At 35.8% G+C, this 20552-nt stretch overlaps 1 protein-coding gene across 1 annotated transcript in view; it reads right to left on the bottom strand.

Moving 5' to 3' along the window:
* The window catches only part of LOC126893157 (uncharacterized), a 183734-nt gene that overhangs the window by 126918 nt on the left and 36264 nt on the right, over positions 1-20552 (bottom strand). The window contains exons 6-8 of the mRNA XM_050663109.1: positions 17192-17293; positions 12516-12671; positions 5992-6093 (exon numbers count right to left, since the gene is read on the bottom strand). Of these exons, the coding sequence (XP_050519066.1) occupies positions 5992-6093; positions 12516-12671; positions 17192-17293 (360 nt within the window). The remainder of the gene's footprint in view (positions 1-5991; positions 6094-12515; positions 12672-17191; positions 17294-20552) is intronic.

A 20552-nucleotide genomic window follows, 5' to 3' on the forward strand; every position in this document is an offset into this window, starting at 1 on the left:
TCCCAAATTAACAATAATTAATGCTTCGACTGTCTATTCATTGTTGTTGCGTTGAACGTGAAGTGCATTCTCTGAAAGATTCAAAGCACAATACTTTCAAATATACGTATGCGCTCTGCTTCTTTCAAAGAACGCAGTCCGAAATTCTTTCCATCTCTATCTATGTTGCCATTTTCCACATAAAGAAATAAATATTGCAATTCGTTTCCGGGAAGAGTCTGGAAAAGAAATTTAGATGATGTAACCGTAGATTAAATATGTAAGATCATGTAATATTATTATAAATGTTATATTTGAATATAATGTTAATTAATAGACTGGCGATAAGATTAAACATGTATGTTAACAGTTTTTTATATAAAAAACTGTTATTTAACCAAAATGCACTAGAATTAAGTTTCATAACTAATTACTTCATAAATTACCCATTAGGTAGGGCAGGGCACATCAAAGAAACACTGCTAAACAAATATACGTCCGGCCATTTATGAAATTCTCCGAAAATAAAAATGTGTCATAAGCATGAATCACACTCGTTTCATTGGTAGGCGGACTTTGAGATTTGTTTAGCAGTGTTTTATTTTCATGAAACATGTTTCAAGTTTCATGTTTCATGTTTTTCGTTTCATGTTTCTTTGGTGTGCGGCTTGCCTTAGAGCTACGCTTACGACGAGTCTTGTTTTTGACTTTCAATTTATATGAACTGATTCTTAAACTGCATGCAATACTTTATAATATATACGAGTTTTACGAATAAACTGTTTACCTTTTAGGAACTGATAGAATATTGAACAACTGTAGCTCAAATTGTTAAAAAACGTAGAGAAATGTACTCCAATTACTGATTTGATTTGGTTATTGGATATTATATAATATATGAAATATGTACACAACCAAATTATAAATAGCAATTTAAATATCTTGAAATTATCTTGAACATAAAGGGGGCTGCGAAGAGGAAGGGAAGATATATATATTTAAGAAAGCGGGTCGCTTCTGGCGGCATATTTTATTTCTAATCAATTGCTGATAGATGGGGTATACCAGAATTTACAAACCCACCCCTCCAACCCCTACCATTATCATCGTTCCCCGGATTTCACAAAGAGTGAAAATAACCAGTTAAAGACTTAAAACCAAGTGGGTATTTTTTTGGCAATTAATTTCTGCAGGTCTACGCAAAAATCGAGTTTTTTGCTTAATCCCCTAACGAGAAACAATAGCTACTGCGGTTTAATTCTTAAGCTACAATACCCAACACTCCTATTTCAGGAACGAAAGCAGATAGGGGGTATCCGCAGATAGCGGCATATAAAATATGCCGCTTCAAGCGGCATATTTTATTGCTAGTTAACTGCTGAAAGATAGGGAATACAACAATTTACAAATTCACCCCCTTCAACCCCACCGTTATCATCATTCGACGGATTTTCTGGAAAGTGAAAATTGCCAGTTTAAAAACCTAAGACCAACTAGGTTTTTTCCTAAGTAACTGCTGCAGGTCTACGTCAAAAACGATTTTTTTGCTTCATCCCATAACAAGAAACAATGGCTACTGCAGTTAAATACTTAAGCTACAATACCCAACACTGCTATTTCAGGAACGAAAGCAGATAAATGGTATCGGCAGATAGCGGCATATAAAATATACCGCTTCCAGCGGCTTATTTTATTGCTAGTTAATTTCTGAAAGATAGGGTATACAACAATTTACAAACTCACCCCATTCATCCCTACCGTTATCATCATTCGACGAATTTCACAGAAGCAGTTACTTAGGAAAAAAAACCTACTTATTCTTAGGTTTTTAAACTGGCAATTTTCACTTTCTGTGAAATCCGTCAAATGATGGTAGGGTTGAAGGGGTGAGTTTGTAAATTGTTGAATACCCTATCTTTCAGCAATTAACTAGCAATAAAATATGCCGCTGGAAGCGACCCTCTATCTGTTTTCGTTCCGGAAATATGAATGTTGGCTATTCTAGCTTAATATTAAGCTGGAATAGCCACCTGTATCTCTGAAGGGTTTGAAGCTATAAATGTGTAATTTGCGTAATAAATTAGCAATTAATCAGCAATAAAATAGGCCACCGGAAGCGACCCTCTATCTGCTTTCGTTAATGAAATAGGAGAATTGAGTGTTGTAGCTTAAGTATTCAACCGTAGTAGCCATTGTTTCTCGTTAGGGGATGAAGCAATAAAATCGTTTTTGGCGTAGACCTGCAGCAGTTAATAAGAAAAAATACTCACTGGGTTTTAAGTTTTTAATCTGGTTATTTTCACTCTTTGTGAAATCCGTGGAACGATGATAAGGGTAGAGGCTGGAGGGGTGGGTTTGTAAATTCTGGTATATCCCATCTTTCAGCAATTCATTAAAAATAAAATATGCGGCCAGAAGCTACCCTCTATCTGCTTTCCTTCCTGAAATAGGAGTGTTAGGTATTGTAGCCTTAAGTATTAAACCGCAGTAGCCATTGTGGCTCGTTAGGGGATGAAGTAAACCATTCATATTTGGCTTAGACCTGTAGCAATTAATAAGCAAAAAATACCAACTTGGTTTTAGGTCTTTAAACTGGTTATGTTCACTTTTTGTGGATTCCGGGGAATGATGATAACGGTAGGGCTTTAAGGGGGTGAGTTTGTAAATTCTTGTATACCCAATCTTTCAGCAATTAATTAGCAATAAAATATACCGGAAGCTACCCTCTATCTACTTTCGTTCCGGAAATATGAATGTTGGCTATTCTAGCTTAATATTAAGATGGAAGAGCCACCTGTTTCTCTGAAGGGGATTAAGCAATAAATTTTATTTTGCGTAATAAATTAGCAATTAAATAGCAATAAAATAGGCCACCGGAAGCAACTCTCTATCTACTTTCGTTCCAAATATATGAATGTTGGCTATTCTAGCTTAATATTAAGCTGGAATGGCCACTTCTTTCTCTGAAGGGGATGACGCAATAAATTTTTAATTTGCGTAATAAATTAGCAATAGAATAGCAAAAAAATATGGGGTATGTGGTGCACAGGAAACTTGTTTTGTGCCTTCCATCAGCTACAGTCGAGCTAAATATACGACTTGGAACCGACGGAAGTTACAGAAATCAGCTCCAAATTTGGTACCATCTCCATTCATCTTGCCGCTTGTCGTAGTCAAAAGAGACCAATGTAATGTATCTTCTTGCTACTGGATCTGTGCCTCTCATTACGATACCTTAATGCTCAAGGATCGAACTAGTTAGTCTCCTATAAAGATAGAAATCGTTATTAAATGACAGTATACTTTTTCTATAAAACTCCTACACTTTGTTACTCGTAATAAAATATTATTACGGGTAAATATTACGTAAAAAATAAACGTATTAATATTACCTTTAAATTATGTCCCTTAGATGTATGCGTGTGCATCTACAGAGCCAAAGAAATTTGATCAGTGGCCCTCTTTCCAGGGATTGGTTGTGTTGGTCAATCAGTTACCGATTTGGTAACATAGATTTTATTTTCCCTGCAAGCTTCTTTTCTGGGTTATCGTCTTCCTACTGGATCTGTGTCTCTCAGTGCGATACCTTAATGCTAAAGAATCGCATTAGTAAGTCTCCTATAAAATAAATAAATCGTTATTACTTAAAATGTAGCTTCACTATTAACTTAACATTAACCTATTAACATCACCTTTCAATTATGCCCCCTTCAAATGTATGCGTGTCCATCCAGAGAGCCGAATTTGATCAGTGGTTCTTTTTCCAGAGCTTGATTGTACTGGTCGATGGTCGATTTGTCAAAATAAATTGCTTTCCTCGCTAGCTTGTCTGCTGCAGGATCATTTTGCTACTGGACCTGTGCCTCTCAGTGCGACACCTTAATACTCAAGGATCGGATTAGTTAGTCTGCTATTAAAAAAGAAATCGTTATTAACTTAAAATGTACCTTCTCTATTAAACTCCTAAACTTTGTAACACTGTAAAATAAATGAATTAATATTACCTTTCAATTATGTCCCTTCAATATATGCGTGTCCATCCACACAGCCAAAAACTGGATCATTGGTTCTCTTTCCAGGGGCTGGTTATGCTGGTCTATCAGTTGTCGATTAGCATTAGTTGCTCTCTTGAAACAAAAAAATGGAATTGTTATTAGCTGAAAGTGTAGATTCTCTGAAAATAAAAACTCTATTAATGAGTGAAGTGATAACTTTGGTACAAATAAATGAATTCCAAAAGAAACCACACAATATTTGCTAGGGATATACCACGTGTTTTATTGTTCATCTAGGCTAAGACTATTTTTCGTCATTTCTGATCCGACGTATTATATTAACGGTGCACAGGAATCTTGTTTTGTGCTTTCCATCAGCTACAGTCGAGCTAAATATACGACTTGGAATCGACGGAAGTTACAGAAATCAGCTCCAAATTTGGTACCATCTCCATTCATCTTGCCGCTTATCGTAGTCAAAAGAGACCAATGTAATGTATCTTTTTGCTACTGGATCTGTGCCTCTCATTACGATACCTTAATGCTCAAGGATCGGACTAGTTAGTCTCCTATAAAGATAGAAATCGTTATTAGGTTACAGTATACTTTCTCTAAAAAACTCCTAAACTTTGTTACTCGTAATAAAATATTATTACGAGTAAATATTACGTAAAAATAAACGTATTAATATTACCTTTAAATTATGTCCCTTAGATGTATGCGTGTGCATCTACAGAGCCAAAGAAATTTGATCAGTGGCCCTCATTCCAGGGATTGGTTGTGTTGGTCAATCAGTTACCGATTTGGTAACATAGATTTTATTTTCCCTGCAAGCCTCTTTTCTGGGGGATCGTCTTCCTACTGGATCTGTGTCTCTCAGTGCGATACCTTAATGCTAAAGAATCGCATTAGTAAGTCTCCTATAAAATAAATAAATCGTTATTACTTAAAATGTAGCTTCACTATTAACTTAACATTAACCTATTAACATCACCTTTCAATTATGCCCCTTCAAATGTATGCGTGTCCATCCACAGAGCCGAACTTTATCAGTGGCTCTTTTTCCAGAGCTTGATAGTACTTGTCGATGGTCGATTTGTCAAAATAAATTGCTTTCCTCGCTAGCTTGTCTGCTGCAGGATCATTTTGCTACTGGATCTGTGCCTCTCAGTGCGACACCTTAATACTCAAGAATCGGATGAGTTAGTCTGCTATAAAAAAAAGAAATCGTTATTAACTTAAAGTGTACCTTCTCTATTAAACTACTAAACTTTGTAACTCTGTAAAATAAACGAATTAATAATACCTTTCAATTAAGCCCCTTCAATGTGTGCGTGTCCATCCACACAGCCAAACAAACTTGATCATTGGCTCTCTTTCGAGGGACTGGTTGTGCTGGTCTATCAGTTGTCGATTAGCATTAGTTACTCTCTTGAAAACAAAAATAGGAATTGTTATTAGCTGAAAGAGTAGCTTCTCTCAAAATAAAAACTCTATTAATGAGTGAAGTGATAACTTTGGTACCAAATAAATGAATTCCAAAAAAACCACACAATATTTGCTAGGGATATACCAAGTATTTTATTTTTAATCTAGGCTAAGATTATTTTTCGTCATTTCTGAGCAGATGTATTATATTAACGGTGCACAGGAAACTTGTTTTGTGCCTTCCATCAGCTACAGTCGAGGTAAATACACGACTTGTATCCGACGGAAGTTACAGGAATCAGCTCCAAATTTGGTACCATCTCCATCCATCTTGCCGTTTGTCGTTGTCAACAGAGACCAATGTAATGTATCTTCTTGCTACTGGATCTGTGCCTCTCATTACGATACCTTAATGCGCAAGAATCGGATTAGTTAGTTTGCTATAAAAACAAAGAAATCGTAAATAACTCAGCAGTGTAGCTTTTCTATTAAACTCAAATTTTGTAACTCTGTAAAATTAACGTATTAATATTACCTTTTACATATGTCCCTTCAATGTATGCGTGTCTATCCACAGAGCCATACAAACTAGATCATCGGCTTTCTTTCCAGAGATTGGTTGTTCGATTTGGCAAAATAAATTTTGCTTTTTCCTCAGCTTGTCTTCCGGAGGATGGTCTTGCTTCTGGGTCTGAAAAATTAGCATAGTTCAGTCATATAAACATCTAGTATTAAAATTTCTATAAATCTCTATAAATATCTTACAAATAACATTCCCAAATGAACAATAATAATTAATGCTTCGATTGTCTATTCATTGTTGTTGCGTTGAATGTGAAGTGCTTTCTCTGAAAGATCCAAAGCACCGAACGTTCAAATATACGTACGCGCTCTGTTTCTTTCAAAGAACGCAGCCCGAAATTATTTCCATCTCTATCTATGTTCCCATTTTCCACATAAAGAAATAGATATTGCAATTCGTTTCCGGGAAGAGTCTGGAAAAGAAATTTAGATGATGTAACCGTAGATTAAATATGTAAGATCATGTAATATTATTATAAATGTTATATTTGAATATAATGTTAATTAATAGACTGGCGATAAGATTAAACGTGTATGTTAACAGTATTTTACATAAAAAACTGTTATTTAACCAAAATGAGCCACTAGAATTAAGTTTCATAACTAATTACTTCATAAATTACCCATTAGGTAGGGCAGGGCACATCAAAGAAACATGAAACGTAAATTACGTTTCATGGAAATAAAACACTGCTAAACAAATATACGTCCGGACATTTATGAAACTCTCCGAAAATAAAAATGTGTCATAAGCATGAATCACACTCGTTTCATTGGTAGGCGGACTTTGAGATTTGTTTAGCAGTGTTTTATTTTCATGAAACATTTTTCATGTTTCATGTTTTTCGTTTCATGTTTCTTTGGTGTGCGGCTTGCCTTAGAGCTACGCTTACGAAGAGTCTTGTTTTTGACTTTGAATTTATATGAACTGATTTTTAAACTGCATGCAATACTTTATAATATATACGAGTTTTACGAGTAAACTGTTGACCTTTTAGGAAACGGTGTGAAATTGGTGATAGATTTGTCAACGACAAAAATTTAACGGTTTTTACCTACACGGAAGCAGTACATCCTGAAAACTGATTTCGAGAACTAACTGATAGAATATTGAACAACTGTTGCACAAATTGATAAAAAACGTAGACAAATGTACTCCAATTACTGATTTGATTTGGTTATTGGATATTATATAATATATGAAATATGTACACAACAAAATTATAAATAGCAATTTAAATATCTTGAAATTATCTTAAACATAAAGGGGACTGCGAAGAGGAAGGGAAGATATATGTCTATTAAGCTAGAATGACCATTTCATAAGGAAGCCATGAAACTTACCCCATATTTTTTTGTTATTTTATTGCTAATTTGTTACGCAAATTAAAAATTTATTGCTTCATCCCATTCAGAGAAACAGGTGGCCATTCCAGCTTAATATTAAGCTAGAATAGCCAACATTCATATATCCGGAACGAAAGTAGATAGAGAGTTGCTTCCGCTGGCCTATTTTATTGTTAATTAATTGCTAATTTATTACGTAAAATGAAAACTTATTGCTTCATCCCCTTCATAGAAAGAGGTGGCCATTCCAGCTTAATATTAAGCTAGAATAGCCAACATTCATATATCCGGAACGAAAGTAGATAGAGAGTTGCTTTTGGTGGTCTATTTTATTGCTAATTAATTGCTAATTTATTAAGCAAAATAAAAATTTATTGCTTCACCCCCTTCAGAGAAACAGGTGGCTATTCCAGCTTAATATTAAGCTAGAAAAGCCAACATTCATATTTCCGGAACCAAAGTAGATACAGGGTAGCTTTCAGCGGCATATTATATTTCTAATTAATTGCTGAAGGATTGTGTATACAAGAATTTACAAATTTAGCCCCTTCAACCCCTACCGTTATCATCATTCCCCGGAATCCACAAAAAGTGAAAATAACCAGCTTAAAGACCTAAAACCAAGTGGTTATTTTTTCTTATTAATTGCTACAGGTCTAAGCCAAAAATGAACATTTTGCTTCATCCCCTAACGAGCCACAATGGCTACTGCGGTTTAATACTTAAGGCTACAATACCAACACTCCTATTACAGGAACGAAAGCAGATAGTGTCGCTTCCAGCGGTATATTTTATTGCTAATTAATTTCTGAAAGGTATGGTATACAACAACTTACAAATTCACCCCCTCCAACCCCCACCGTTATCACCATTCCCCGAATTTCACAGAAAGTCAAAATTACCACTTTGAAAATCTAAGACCAGGTGGATATTTTTTTCCTAAGCAACTGCTGCAGGTTTTCGCCAAAAACGATTTTACTGCTTCATCCCCTAACGAGCAACAATGGCTAATGCGGTTGAATACTTCAGCTACAACACTCAATTCTCCTATTGCAGTAACGAATGCAGATAGAGGGTCGCCTCCGGCGGCCTATTTTATTGCTAATTAATGGCTAATTTATTACGCAAATTACAAATTTTTAGCTTCAACCCCTTCAGAGCTACAAGTGGCTATTCCAGCTTAATATTAAGCTAGAATAGCCAACACACATATTTCCGGAACGAAAGTAGATAGAGGGTAGCCTCCGGCGGTATATTTTATTGCTAATTAATTGCTGAAAGATTGGGTATACAAGAATTTACAAGCTCACCCCCTTCAACCCCTTCCGTTGTATTATCATTCCCCGGAATCCACAAAACTTGAAAATAACCAGTCTAAAGACCTAAAACAAAGTTGGTATTTTTTGCTTATTAATTGCAACAGATCTAAGCCAAAAATAAATGTTTTGCTTCATCCCCTAACGAGCCACAATTGCTACTGCAGTTTAATACTTAAGGTTACAATACCCAACAGTCCTATTACAGGAAAGAAAGCGGGTCGCTTCTGGCGGCATATTTTATTTCTAATCAATTGCTGAAAGATGGGGTATACCAGAATTTACAAAACCACTCCTCCAACCCCTACCATTATCATCGTTCGCCGGATTTCACAAAGAGTGAAAATAACCAGTTTAAGGACTTAAAACCAAGTGCGTATTTTTTTGGCAATTAATTTCTGCATGTCTACGCAAAAATCGAGTTTTTTGCTTAATCCCCTAACGAGAAACAATAGCTACTGCGGTTTAATTCTTAAGCTACAATACCCAACACTCCTATTTCAGGAACGAAAGCAGATAGAGGGTATCCGCAGATAGCGGCATATAAAATGTGCCGCTTCAAGCGGCATATTTTATTGCTAGTTAATTGCTGAAAGATAGGGAATACAACAATTTACAAACTCACCCCCTTCAACCCCACCGTTATCATCATTCGACGGATTTTCTGGAAAGTGAAAATTGCCAGATTAAAAACCTAAGGCAAACTAGGTTTTTTCCTAAGTAACTGCTGCAGATCTACGTCAAAAACGATTTTTTTGCTTCATCCCATAACAAGAAACAATGGCTACTGCAGTTTAATACTTAAGCTACAATACCCAACACTGCTATTTCAGGAACGAAAGCAGATAAAGGGTATCCGCAGATAGCGGCATATAAAATATACCGCTTCCAGGGCATATTTTATTGCTAGTTAATTTCTGAAAGATAGGGTATACAACAATTTACAAACTCACCCCATTCATCCCTACCGTTATCATCATTCGACGGATTTCACAGAAGCAGTTACTTAGGAAAAAAAAACCTACTTAGTCTTAGGTTTTTAAACTGGCAATTTTCACTTTCTGTGAAATCCGTCAAATGATGGTAGGGTTGAAGGGGGTGAGTTTGTAAATTGTTGAATACCCTATCTTTCAGCAATTAACTAGCAATAAAATATGCCGCTGGAAGCGACCCTCTATCTGTTTTCGTTCCGGAAATATGAATGTTGGCTATTCTAGCTTAATATTAAGCTGGAATAGCCACCTGTATCTCTGAAGGGGTTGAAGCTATAAATGTATAATTTGCGTAATAAATTAGCAATTAATTAGCAATAAAATAGGCCGCCGGAAGCGACCCTCTATCTGCTTTCGTTACTGAAATAGGAGAATTGAGTGTTGTAGCTTAAGTATTCAACCGTAGTAGCCATTGTCTCTCGTTAGGGGATGAAGCAATAAAATCGTTTTTGGCGTAGACCTGCAGCAGTTAATAAGAAAAAATACTCACTGGGTTTTAAGTTTTTAGTCTGGTTATTTTCACTCTTTGTGAAATCGATGGAACGATGATAAGGGTAGGGGCTGGAGGGGTGGGTTTGTAAATTCTGGTATATCCCATCTTTCAGCAATTAATTAAAAATAAAATATGCGGCCAGAAGCTACCCTCTATCTGCTTTCCTTCCTGAAATAGGAGTGTTAGGTATTGTAGCCTTAAGTATTAAACCGCAGTAGCCATTGTGGCTCGTTAGGGGATGAAGTAAAACACTCATATTTTGCTTAGACCTGTAGCAATTAATAAGCAAAAAATACCAACTTGGTTTTAGGTCTTTAAACTGGTTATGTTCACTTTTTGTGGATTCCGGGGAATGATGATAACGGTAGGGCTTTAAGGGGGTGAGTTTGTAAATTCTTGTATACCCAATCTATCAGCAATTAATTAGCAATTAAATATACCGGAAGCTACCCTCTATCTACTTTCGTCCGGAAAAATTAATGTTGGCTATTCTAGCTTAATATTAAGCTGGAAGAGCCACCTGTTTCTCTGAAGGGGATTAAGCAATAAATTTTATTTTGCGTAATAAATTAGCAATTAAATAGCAATAAAATAGGCCACCGGAAGCAACTCTCTATCTACTTTCGTTCCGAATATATGAATGTTGGCTATTCTAGCTTAATATTAAGCTGGAATGGCCACCTCTTTCTCTGAAGGGGATGACGCAATAAATTTTTAATTTGCGTAATAAATTAGCAATAGAATAGCAAAAAAATATGGGGTATGTGGTGCACAGGAAACTTGTTTTGTGCCTTCCATCAGCTACAGTCGAGCTAAATATACGACTTGGAACCGACGGAAGTTACAGAAATCAGCTCCAAATTTGGTACCATCTCCATCCATCTTGCCGCTTATCGTAGTCAAAAGAGACCAATGTAATGTATCTTTTTACTACTGGATCTGTGCCTCTCATTACGATACCTTAATGCTCAAGGATCGAACTAGTTAGTCTCCTATAAAGATAGAAATCGTTATTAAGTTACAATATACTTTCTCTATAAAACTCCTACACTTTGTTACTCGTAATAAAATATTATTACGAGTAAATATTACGTAAAAAATAAACGTATTAATATTACCTATAAATTACGTCCCTTAGATGTATGCGTGTGCATCTACAGAGCCAAAGAAATTTGATCAGTGGCCCTCATTCCAGGGATTGGTTGTGTTGGTCAATCAGTTACCGATTCGGTAACATAGATTTTATTTTCCCTGCAAGCTTCTTTTTCGGGGGATCGTCTTCCTACTGCATCTGTGTCTCTCAGTTCGATACCTTAATGCTAAAGAATCGCATTAGTAAGTCTCCTATAAAATAAATAAATCGTTATTAATTAAAATGTAGCTTCAGTATTAACTTAACATTAACCTATTAACATCACCTTTCAATTATGCCCCTTCAAATGTATGCGTGTCCATCCAGAGAGCCGAATTTGATCAGTGGTTCTTTTTCCAGAGCTTGATTGTACTGGTCGATGGTCGATTTGTCAAAATAAATTGCTTTCCTCGCTAGCTTGTCTGCTGCAGGATCATTTTGCTACTGGATCTGTGCCTCTCAGTGCGACACCTTAATACTCAAGAATCGGATTAGTTAGTCTGCTATTAAAAAAGAAATCGTTATTAACTTAAAATGTACCTTCTCTATTAAACTCCTAAACTTTGTAACACTGTAAAATAAATGAATTAATATTACCTTTCCATTATGTCCCTTCAATGAATGCGTGTCCACCCACACAGCCAAAACACTTGATCATTGGTTCTCTTTCCAGGGGCTGATTGTGCTGGTCTATCAGTTGTCGATTAGCATTAGTTGCTCTCTTGAAAACAAAAAAAGGAATTGTTATTAGCTGAAAGAATATCTTCTCTGAAAATAAAAACTCTATTAATGAGTGAAGTGATAACTTTGGTACCAAATAAATGAATTCCAAAAGAAACCACACAATATTTGCTAGGAATATACCACGTGTTTTATTTTTAATCTAGGCTAAGATTATTTTTCGTCATTTCTGAGCCGATGTATTATATTAACGGTGCACAGGAAACTTGTTTTGTGCGTTCCATCAGCTACAGTCGAGGTAAATACACGACTTGTAACCGACGGAAGTTACAGAAATCAGCCAAATTTGGTTATATCTCCACCCATCTTGCCGCTTGTCGTAGTCAAAAGAGACCAATGTAATGTATCGTCTTGCTACTGGATCTGTGCCTCTCAGTGCGGTACCTTAATGCTCAAGAATCGGATTAGTTAGTCTGCTAAAAAAAAAAGAAATCGTAAATAACTCAACACTGTAGCTTCTCTATTAAACTCAAATTTTGTAACTCTGTAAAATTAACGTGTTAATATTACCTTGTAATTATGTCCCTTCATTGTTTGCGTGTCTATCCACAGAGCCATACAAACTAGATCATCGGCTTTCTTTCCAGAGATTGGTTGTTCGATTTGGCAAAATAAATTTTGCTTTTTCCTCAGCTTGTCTTCCGGAGGATCGTCTTGATTCTGGGTCTGAAAAATTAGCATAGTTCAGTCATATAAATATCTAGAATTAAAATTTCTATAAATCTCTATAAATATCGTAGAAATAATATTCCCAAATTAACAATAATTAATGCTTCGATTGTCTATTCATTGTTGTTGCGTTGAACGTGAAGTGCTTTCTCTGAAAAATTCAAAGCACAATACGTTCAAATATACGTATGCGCTCTGCTTCTTTCAAAGAACGCAGCCCGAAATTCTTTCCATCTCTATCTATGTTGCCATTTTCCACATAAAGAAATAAATATTGCAATTAGTTTCCGGGAAGAGTCTGGAAAAGAAATTTAGATGATGTAACCGTAGATTAAATATGTCAGATCATGTAATATTATTATAAATATTATATTTGAATATAATGTTAATTAATAGACTGGCAATAAGATTAAACATGTATGTTAAAAAACTGTTATTTAACCAAAATGAGCCACTAGCATTAAGTTTCATAACTAATTACTTCATAAATTACCCATTAGAGCTACGCTTACGACGAGTCTTGTTTTTGACTTTCAATTTATATGGACTGATTTTTACACTGCTTGCAATACTTTATAATATATACGAGTTTTACGAATAAACTGTTTACCTTTTAGGAAACGGTGTGAAATTGGTGATAGATTTGTCAACGACAAAAATTTAACGGTTTTTACTTACACGGAAGCAGTACATCCTGAAAACTGATTTCGAGAATTAACTGATAGAATATTGAACAACTGTAGCACAAATTGTTAAAAAACGTAGACAAATGAACTCCAATTACTGATTTGATTTGGTTATTGGATATTATATAATATATGAAATATGTACACAACCAAATTACAAATAGCAATTTAAATATCTTGAAATTATCTTAAACATAAAAGGGACTGCGAAGAGGAAGGGAAGATATATGTCTATTAGGCTAGAATGACCATTTCATAAGGGAGCCATGAAAATTACCCCATATTTTTTTGCTATTTTATTGCTAATTTACAACGCAAATTAAAAATTTATTGCTTCATCATATATCCGGAACGAAAGTAGATAGAGAGTTGCTTCCGCTGGCCTATTTTATTGCTAATTAATTGCTAATTTATTAAGTAAAATAAAAATATATTGCTTCACCCCCTTCAGAGAAACAGGTGGCTATTCCAGCTTAATATCAAGCTAGAAAAGCCAACATTCATATTTCCGTAACCAAAGTAGATACAGGGTAGCTTCCAGCTGCATATTTTATTGCTAGTTAATTGCTGAAGGATTGTGTGTACAAGAATTTACAAACTTAGCCCCTTCAACCCCTACCGTTATCATCATTCCCCGGAATCCACAAAAAGCGAAAATAACCAATTTAAAGACCTAAAACCAAGTGGGTATTTTTTCTTATTAATTGCTACAGGTCTAAGCCAAAAATGAATGTTTTGCTTCATCCCCCAACGAGCCACAATGGCTACTGCGGTTTAATACTTAAGGCTACAATACCAACACTCCTATTACAGGAACGAAAGCAGATAGAGTGTCGCTTCCAGCGGCATATTTTATTGCTAATTAATTTCTGAAAGATATGGTATACAACAACTTACAAATTCACCCCCTCCAACCCCCACCGTTATCACCATTCCCCGGATTTCATAGAAAGTCAAAATTACCACTTTGAAAATCTAAGACCAGGTGGATATTTTTTTCCTAAGCAACTGCTGCAGGTCTACGCCAAAAACGATTTAACTGCTTCATCCCCTAACCAGCAACAATGGCTACTGCGGTTGAATACTTCAGCTACAACACTCAATTCTCCTATTTCAGTAACGAAAGCAGATAGGTGGTCGCTTCCGGCGGCCTATTTTATTATTAATTTATTGGTAATTTATTACGCAAATTACAAATTTTTAGCTTCAACTCCTTCAGAGGTACAGGTGGCAATTCCAGCTTAATATTAAGCTAGAACAGCCAACACACATATTTCCGGAAAGAAAGTAGATAGAGGGTAGCCCCCGGCGGTATATTTTATTGCTAATTAATTGCTGAAAGATTGGGTATACAAAAATTTACAAGCTCACCCCCTTCAACCCCTTCCGTTATATTATCATTCCCCGGAATCCACAAAACTTGAGAATAACCAGTTTAAAGACATAAAACAAAGTCGGTATATTTTGCTTATTAATTGTAACAGATCTAAGCCAAAAATAAAGGTTTTGCTTCATCCCCTAATGAGCCACAATTGCTACTCCAGTTTAATACTTAAGGTTACAATACCCAACGGTCCTATTACAGGAAAGAAAGCAGATAGAGGGTCGCTTCTGGCGGCATATTTTATTTCTAATCAATTGCTGAAAGATGGGGTATACCAGAATTTGCAAACACACCCCTCCAACCCCTACCATTATCATCGTTCCCCGGATTTCACAAAGAGTGGAAATAACCAGTTTAAGGACTTAAGACCAAGTGGGTATTTTTTTGGCAATTAATTTCTGCAGGACTACGCAAAAATCGAGTTTTTTGCTTCATCCCCTAACGAGAAACAATAGCTTTCTGCGGTTTAAATCTTAAGCTACAATACCCAACACTCCTATTTCAGGAACGAAAGCAGATAGACGGTATCCGCAGATAGCGGCATATAAAATAGGCCGCTTCAGGCGGCATATTTTATTGCTAGTTAATTGCTGAAAGATAGGGAATACAACAATTTACAAACTCACCCCCTTCAACCCTACCGTTATCATCATTCGACGGATTTCATGGACAGTGAAAATTGCCAGTTTAAAAACCTAAGACCAACTAGGTTTTTTCCTAAGTAACTGCTGCAAGTCTACGTCAAAAACGATTTTTTTGCTTCATCCCCTAACAAGAGACAATGGCTACTGCAGTCTAATACTTAAGCTACAACACCCAACACTGCTATTTCAGGAACGAAAGCAGATAAAAGGTATCCGCAGATAGCGGCATATTTTATTGCTAGTTAATTTCTGAAAGATAGGGTATACAACAATTTACAAACTCACCCCATTCAACCCTACCGTTATCATCATTCGACGGATTTCACAGAAGCAGTTACTTAGGAAAAAAACCTAGTTATTCTTAGGTTTTTAAACTGGCAATTTTCATTTTCTGTGAAATCCGTCAAATGATGGTAGGGTTGAAGGGGGTGAGTTTGTAACTTGTTGAATTCCCTATCTTTCAGCAATTAACTAGCAATAAAATATGCCGCTGGAAGCGACCCTCTATCTGTTTTCGTTCCGGAAATATGAATGTTGGCTATTCTAGCTTAATATTAAGCTGGAATAGCCACCTGTATCTCTGAAGGCGTTGAAGCTATAAATTTGTAATTTGCGTAATAAATTAGCAATTAATTAGCAATAAAATAGGCCGCCGGAAGCGACCCTCTATCTGCTTTCGTTACTGAAATAGGAGAATTGAGTGTTGAAGCTTAAGTATTCAACCGTAGTAGCCATTGTTTCTCGTTAGGGGATGAAGCAATAAAATCGTTTTTGGCGTAGACCTGCAGCAGTTAATAAGAAAAAATACTCACTGGGTTTTAAGTTTTTAATCTGGTTATTTTCACTCTTTATGAAATCCGTGGAACGATAATAACGGTAGGGGCTGGAGGGGTAGGTTTGTAAATTCTGGTATATCCCATCTTCCAGCAATTAATTAAAAATAATATATGCCGCCAGAAGCGGCCCTCTATCTGCTTTCTTTCCTGAAATAGGAGTGTTAGATATTGTAGCCTTAAGTATTAAACTGCAGTAGCCATTGTGGCTCATTAGAGGATGAAGCAAAACATTCATATTTGGGTTAGACCTGTAGCAATTAATAAGCAAAAAATACCAACTTGGTTTTAAGTTTTTAAACTGGTTATGTCCACTTTTTGTGGATTCCCGGGAATGATGATAACGATAGGGGTTGAAGGGAGTGTGTTTGTAAATTCTTGTATACCCAATCTTTCAGCAATTAATTAGCAATAAAATATAACGGAAGCTACCCTCTATCTACTTTCGTTCCGCAAATATGAATGTTGGTTATTCTAGCTTAATATTAAGCTGAAAGAGCCACCTGTTCCTCTGAAGGGGATGACGCAATAAATTTTTAATTTGCGTAATAAATTAGCAATAAAATAGCAAAGAAATATGGGGTATGTGGTGCACAGGAAACTTGTTTTGTGCCTTCCATCAGCTACAGTCGAGGTAAATACACGACTTGTAACCGACGGAAGTTAAAGAAATCAGCTCCAAATTTGGTACCATCTCCATCCATCTTGCCGCTTGTCGTAGTCAAAAGAGACCAATGTAATGTATGTTCTTGCTACTAGATCTGTGTCTCTCAGTGCGACACCTTAATGCTCAAGATTCGGATTAGTTAGTCTGCCATGAAAAAAGAAATCGTAAATAACTCAACAGTGTAGCTTTTCTATTAAACACAAATTTTGTAACTCTGTAAAATTAACGTATTAATATTACCTTTTAATCCTTTTAATTATGTCCCTTCAATGTATGCGTGTCTATCCACAGAGCCACACAAACTAGATCATCGGCTTTCTTTCCAGAGATTAGTTGTTCGGTTTGGCAAAATAAATTTTGCTTTTTCTTCAGCTTGTCTTCCGGAGGATCGTCTTGCTTCTGGGTCTGAAAAATTAGCATAGTTCAGTCATATAAATATCTAGTATTAAAATTTCTATAAATCTCTATAAATATCTTACAAATAATATTCCCAAATTACCAATAATTAATGCTTCGATTGTCTATTCATTGTTGTTGCGTTGAATGTGAAGTGCTTTCTCTGAAAGATCCAAAGCGCAGTACGTTCAAATATACGTACGCGCTCTGTTTCTTTCAAAGAACGCAGCCCGAAATTCTTTCCATCTCTATCTATGTTGCCATTTTCCACATATTGAAAAAAATATTGCAATTCGTTTCCGGGAAGAGTCTGGAAAAGAAATTTAGATGATGTAACCGTAGATTAAATATGTAAGATCATGTAATATTATTATAAATGTTATATTTGAATATAATGTTAATTAATAGACTGGCGATAAGATTAAACATGTATGTTAACAGTTTTTCACATAAAAAAACTGTTATTTAAACAAAATGCGCTAGAATTAAGTTTCATAACTAATTACTTCATAAATTACCCATTGGAAGGGCAGGGCACATCAAACAAACATGAAACGTAAATTACGTTTCATGGAAATAAAACACTGCTAAACAAATATACGTCCGGCCATTTATGAAACTCTCCGAAAATAAAAATTTGTCATAAGCATAAAGCACACTCGTTTCATTGGTAGACGCACTTTGAGATATGTTTAGCAGTGTTTTATTTTCATGAAACATGTTTCACGTTTCATGTTTCATGTTTTTCGTTTCACGTTTCTTTGGTGTGCGGCTTGCCTTAGAGCTAAGCTTACGACGAGTCTTGCTTTTGAATTTCAATTTTTATGAACTGATTTTTACACTGCATGCAATACTTTATAATATATACGAGTTTTACGAATAAACCTTTTTCCCTTTTAGGAAACGGTGTGAAATTGGTGATAGATTTGTCAACGACAAAAATTTAACGGTTTTTACCTACACGGAAGCAGTACATCCAGAAAACTGATTTCGAGAATTAACTGATAAAATATTGAACAACTGTAGCTCAAATTGTTAAAAAACGTAGACAAATGTACTCCAATTACTGATTTGGTTTGGTTATTGGATATTATATAATATATGAAATATGTACACAACCAAATTATAAATAGCAATTTAAATATCTTGAAATTATCTTAAACATAAAGGGGACTGCGAAGAGGAAGGGAAGATATATGTCTATTAACCTAGAATGACCATTTCATAAGGGAGCCATGAAACTTACCACATATTTTTTTGCTATTTTACTGCTAATTTATTGCGCAAATTAAAAATTTATTGCTTCATCCCATTCAGAGAAACAGGTGGCCGTTCCAGCTTAATATTAAGCTAGAATAGCCACCATTCATATATCCGGAACGAAAGTAGATAGAAAGTTGCTTCCGCTGGCCTATTTTATTGCTAATTAATTGCTAATTTAATACGCAAAATAAAAATTTATTGCTTTACCCCCTTCAGAGAAACAGGTGGCTATTCCAACTTAATATTAAGCTAGAAAACCCAACATTAATATCTCCGGAACCAAAGTAGATACAGGGTAGCTTCCAGCGGCATATTTTATTGCTAATTAATTGCTGAAGGATTGTGTATACACGAATTTACAAACTTAGCCCCTTCAACCCCTACCGTTATCATCATTCCCCGGAATCCACAAAAAGTGAAAATAACCAGTTTAAAGACCTAAAACCAAGTGGGTATTTTTTCTTATTAATTGCTACAGGTCTAAGCCAAAAATGAATGTTGAGCTTCATCCCCTAACGAGCCACAATGGCTACTGCGGTTTAATACTTAAGGCTACAATACCAACACTCCTATTACAGGAACGAAAGCAGATAGAGTGTTGCTTCCAGCGGCATATTTTATTGCTAATTAATTTCTGAAAGATATGGTATACAACAACTTACAAATTCACCCCCTCCAGCCACCACCGTTATCACCATTTCCCGGATTTCACAGAAAGTCAAAATTACCACTTTGAAAATCTAAGACCAGGTGGAGATTTTTTCCTAAGCAACTGCTGCAGGTCTACGCCAAAAACGATTTTACTGCTTCATCCCCTAACGAGCAACAATGGCTACTGCGGTTGAATACTTCAGCTACAACACTTAATTCTCCTGTTGCAGTAACGGAACAGATAGAGGGTCGCTTCCGGCGGCCTATTTTATTGCTAATTTATTACGCAAATTACAAATTTTTAGCTTCAACCCCTTCAGAGGTACAGGTGGCTATTCCAGCTTAATATTAAGCTAGAATAGCCAACACACATATTTCCGGAACGAAAGTAGATAAAGGGGAGTTTCCGGCGGTGTATTTTATTGCTAATTAATTGGTGAAAAATTGGGTATACAAGAATTTACAAGCTCACCCCCTTCAACCCCTAGCGTTAAATTATCATTCCCCGGAATCCACAAAACTTGAGAATAACCAGTTTAAAGACATAAAACAAAGTCGGTATTTTTTGCTTATGAATTGCAACAGATCTAAGCCAAAAACAAATGTTTTGCTTCATCCCCTAACGAGCCACAATTGCTACCGCAGTTTAATACTTAAGGTTACAATACCCAACAGTCCTATTACAGGAAAGAAAGCAGATAGAGGGTCGCTTCTGGCGGCATATTTTATTTCTAATCAATTGCTGAAAGATGTGGTATACCAGAATTTACAAACCGACCCCTCCAACCCTTACCATTATCATCATTCCCCGGATTTCACAAAGAGTAAAAATAACCAGTTTAAGGGCTTAAAACTAAGTGGGTATTTTTTTGGCAATTAATTTCTGCAGGTCTATGCAAAAATCGAGTTTTTTGCTTCATCCCTTAAAGAGAAACAATAGCTTTCTGCGGTTTAAATACTAAGCTACAATACCCAACACTCCTATTTCAGGAACGAAAGCAGATAGACGGTATCCGCAGATAGCGGCATATAAAATAGGCCGCTTCAAGCGGCATATTTTATTGCTAGTTAATTGCTGAAAGATAGGGAATACAACAATTTACAAACTCACACCCTTCAACTCTACCGTTGTCATCATTCGACGAATTTCATGGACAGTGAAAATTTCCAGTTTAAAAACCTAAGACCAACTAGGTTTTTTTCCTAATAACTGCTGCAGGTCTACGTCAAAAACGGTTTTTTTGCTTCATCCCCTAACAAGAAACAATGGCTACTGCAGTTTAATACTTAAGCTACAATACCCAACACTGCTATTTCAGGAACGAAAGCAGATAAATGGTATCCGCAGATAGCG

The sequence above is a fragment of the Diabrotica virgifera genome, chromosome 10 (assembly GCF_917563875.1).
Source record: "Diabrotica virgifera virgifera chromosome 10, PGI_DIABVI_V3a".
Classification (NCBI taxonomy): Eukaryota; Metazoa; Arthropoda; class Insecta; order Coleoptera; family Chrysomelidae; genus Diabrotica; species Diabrotica virgifera.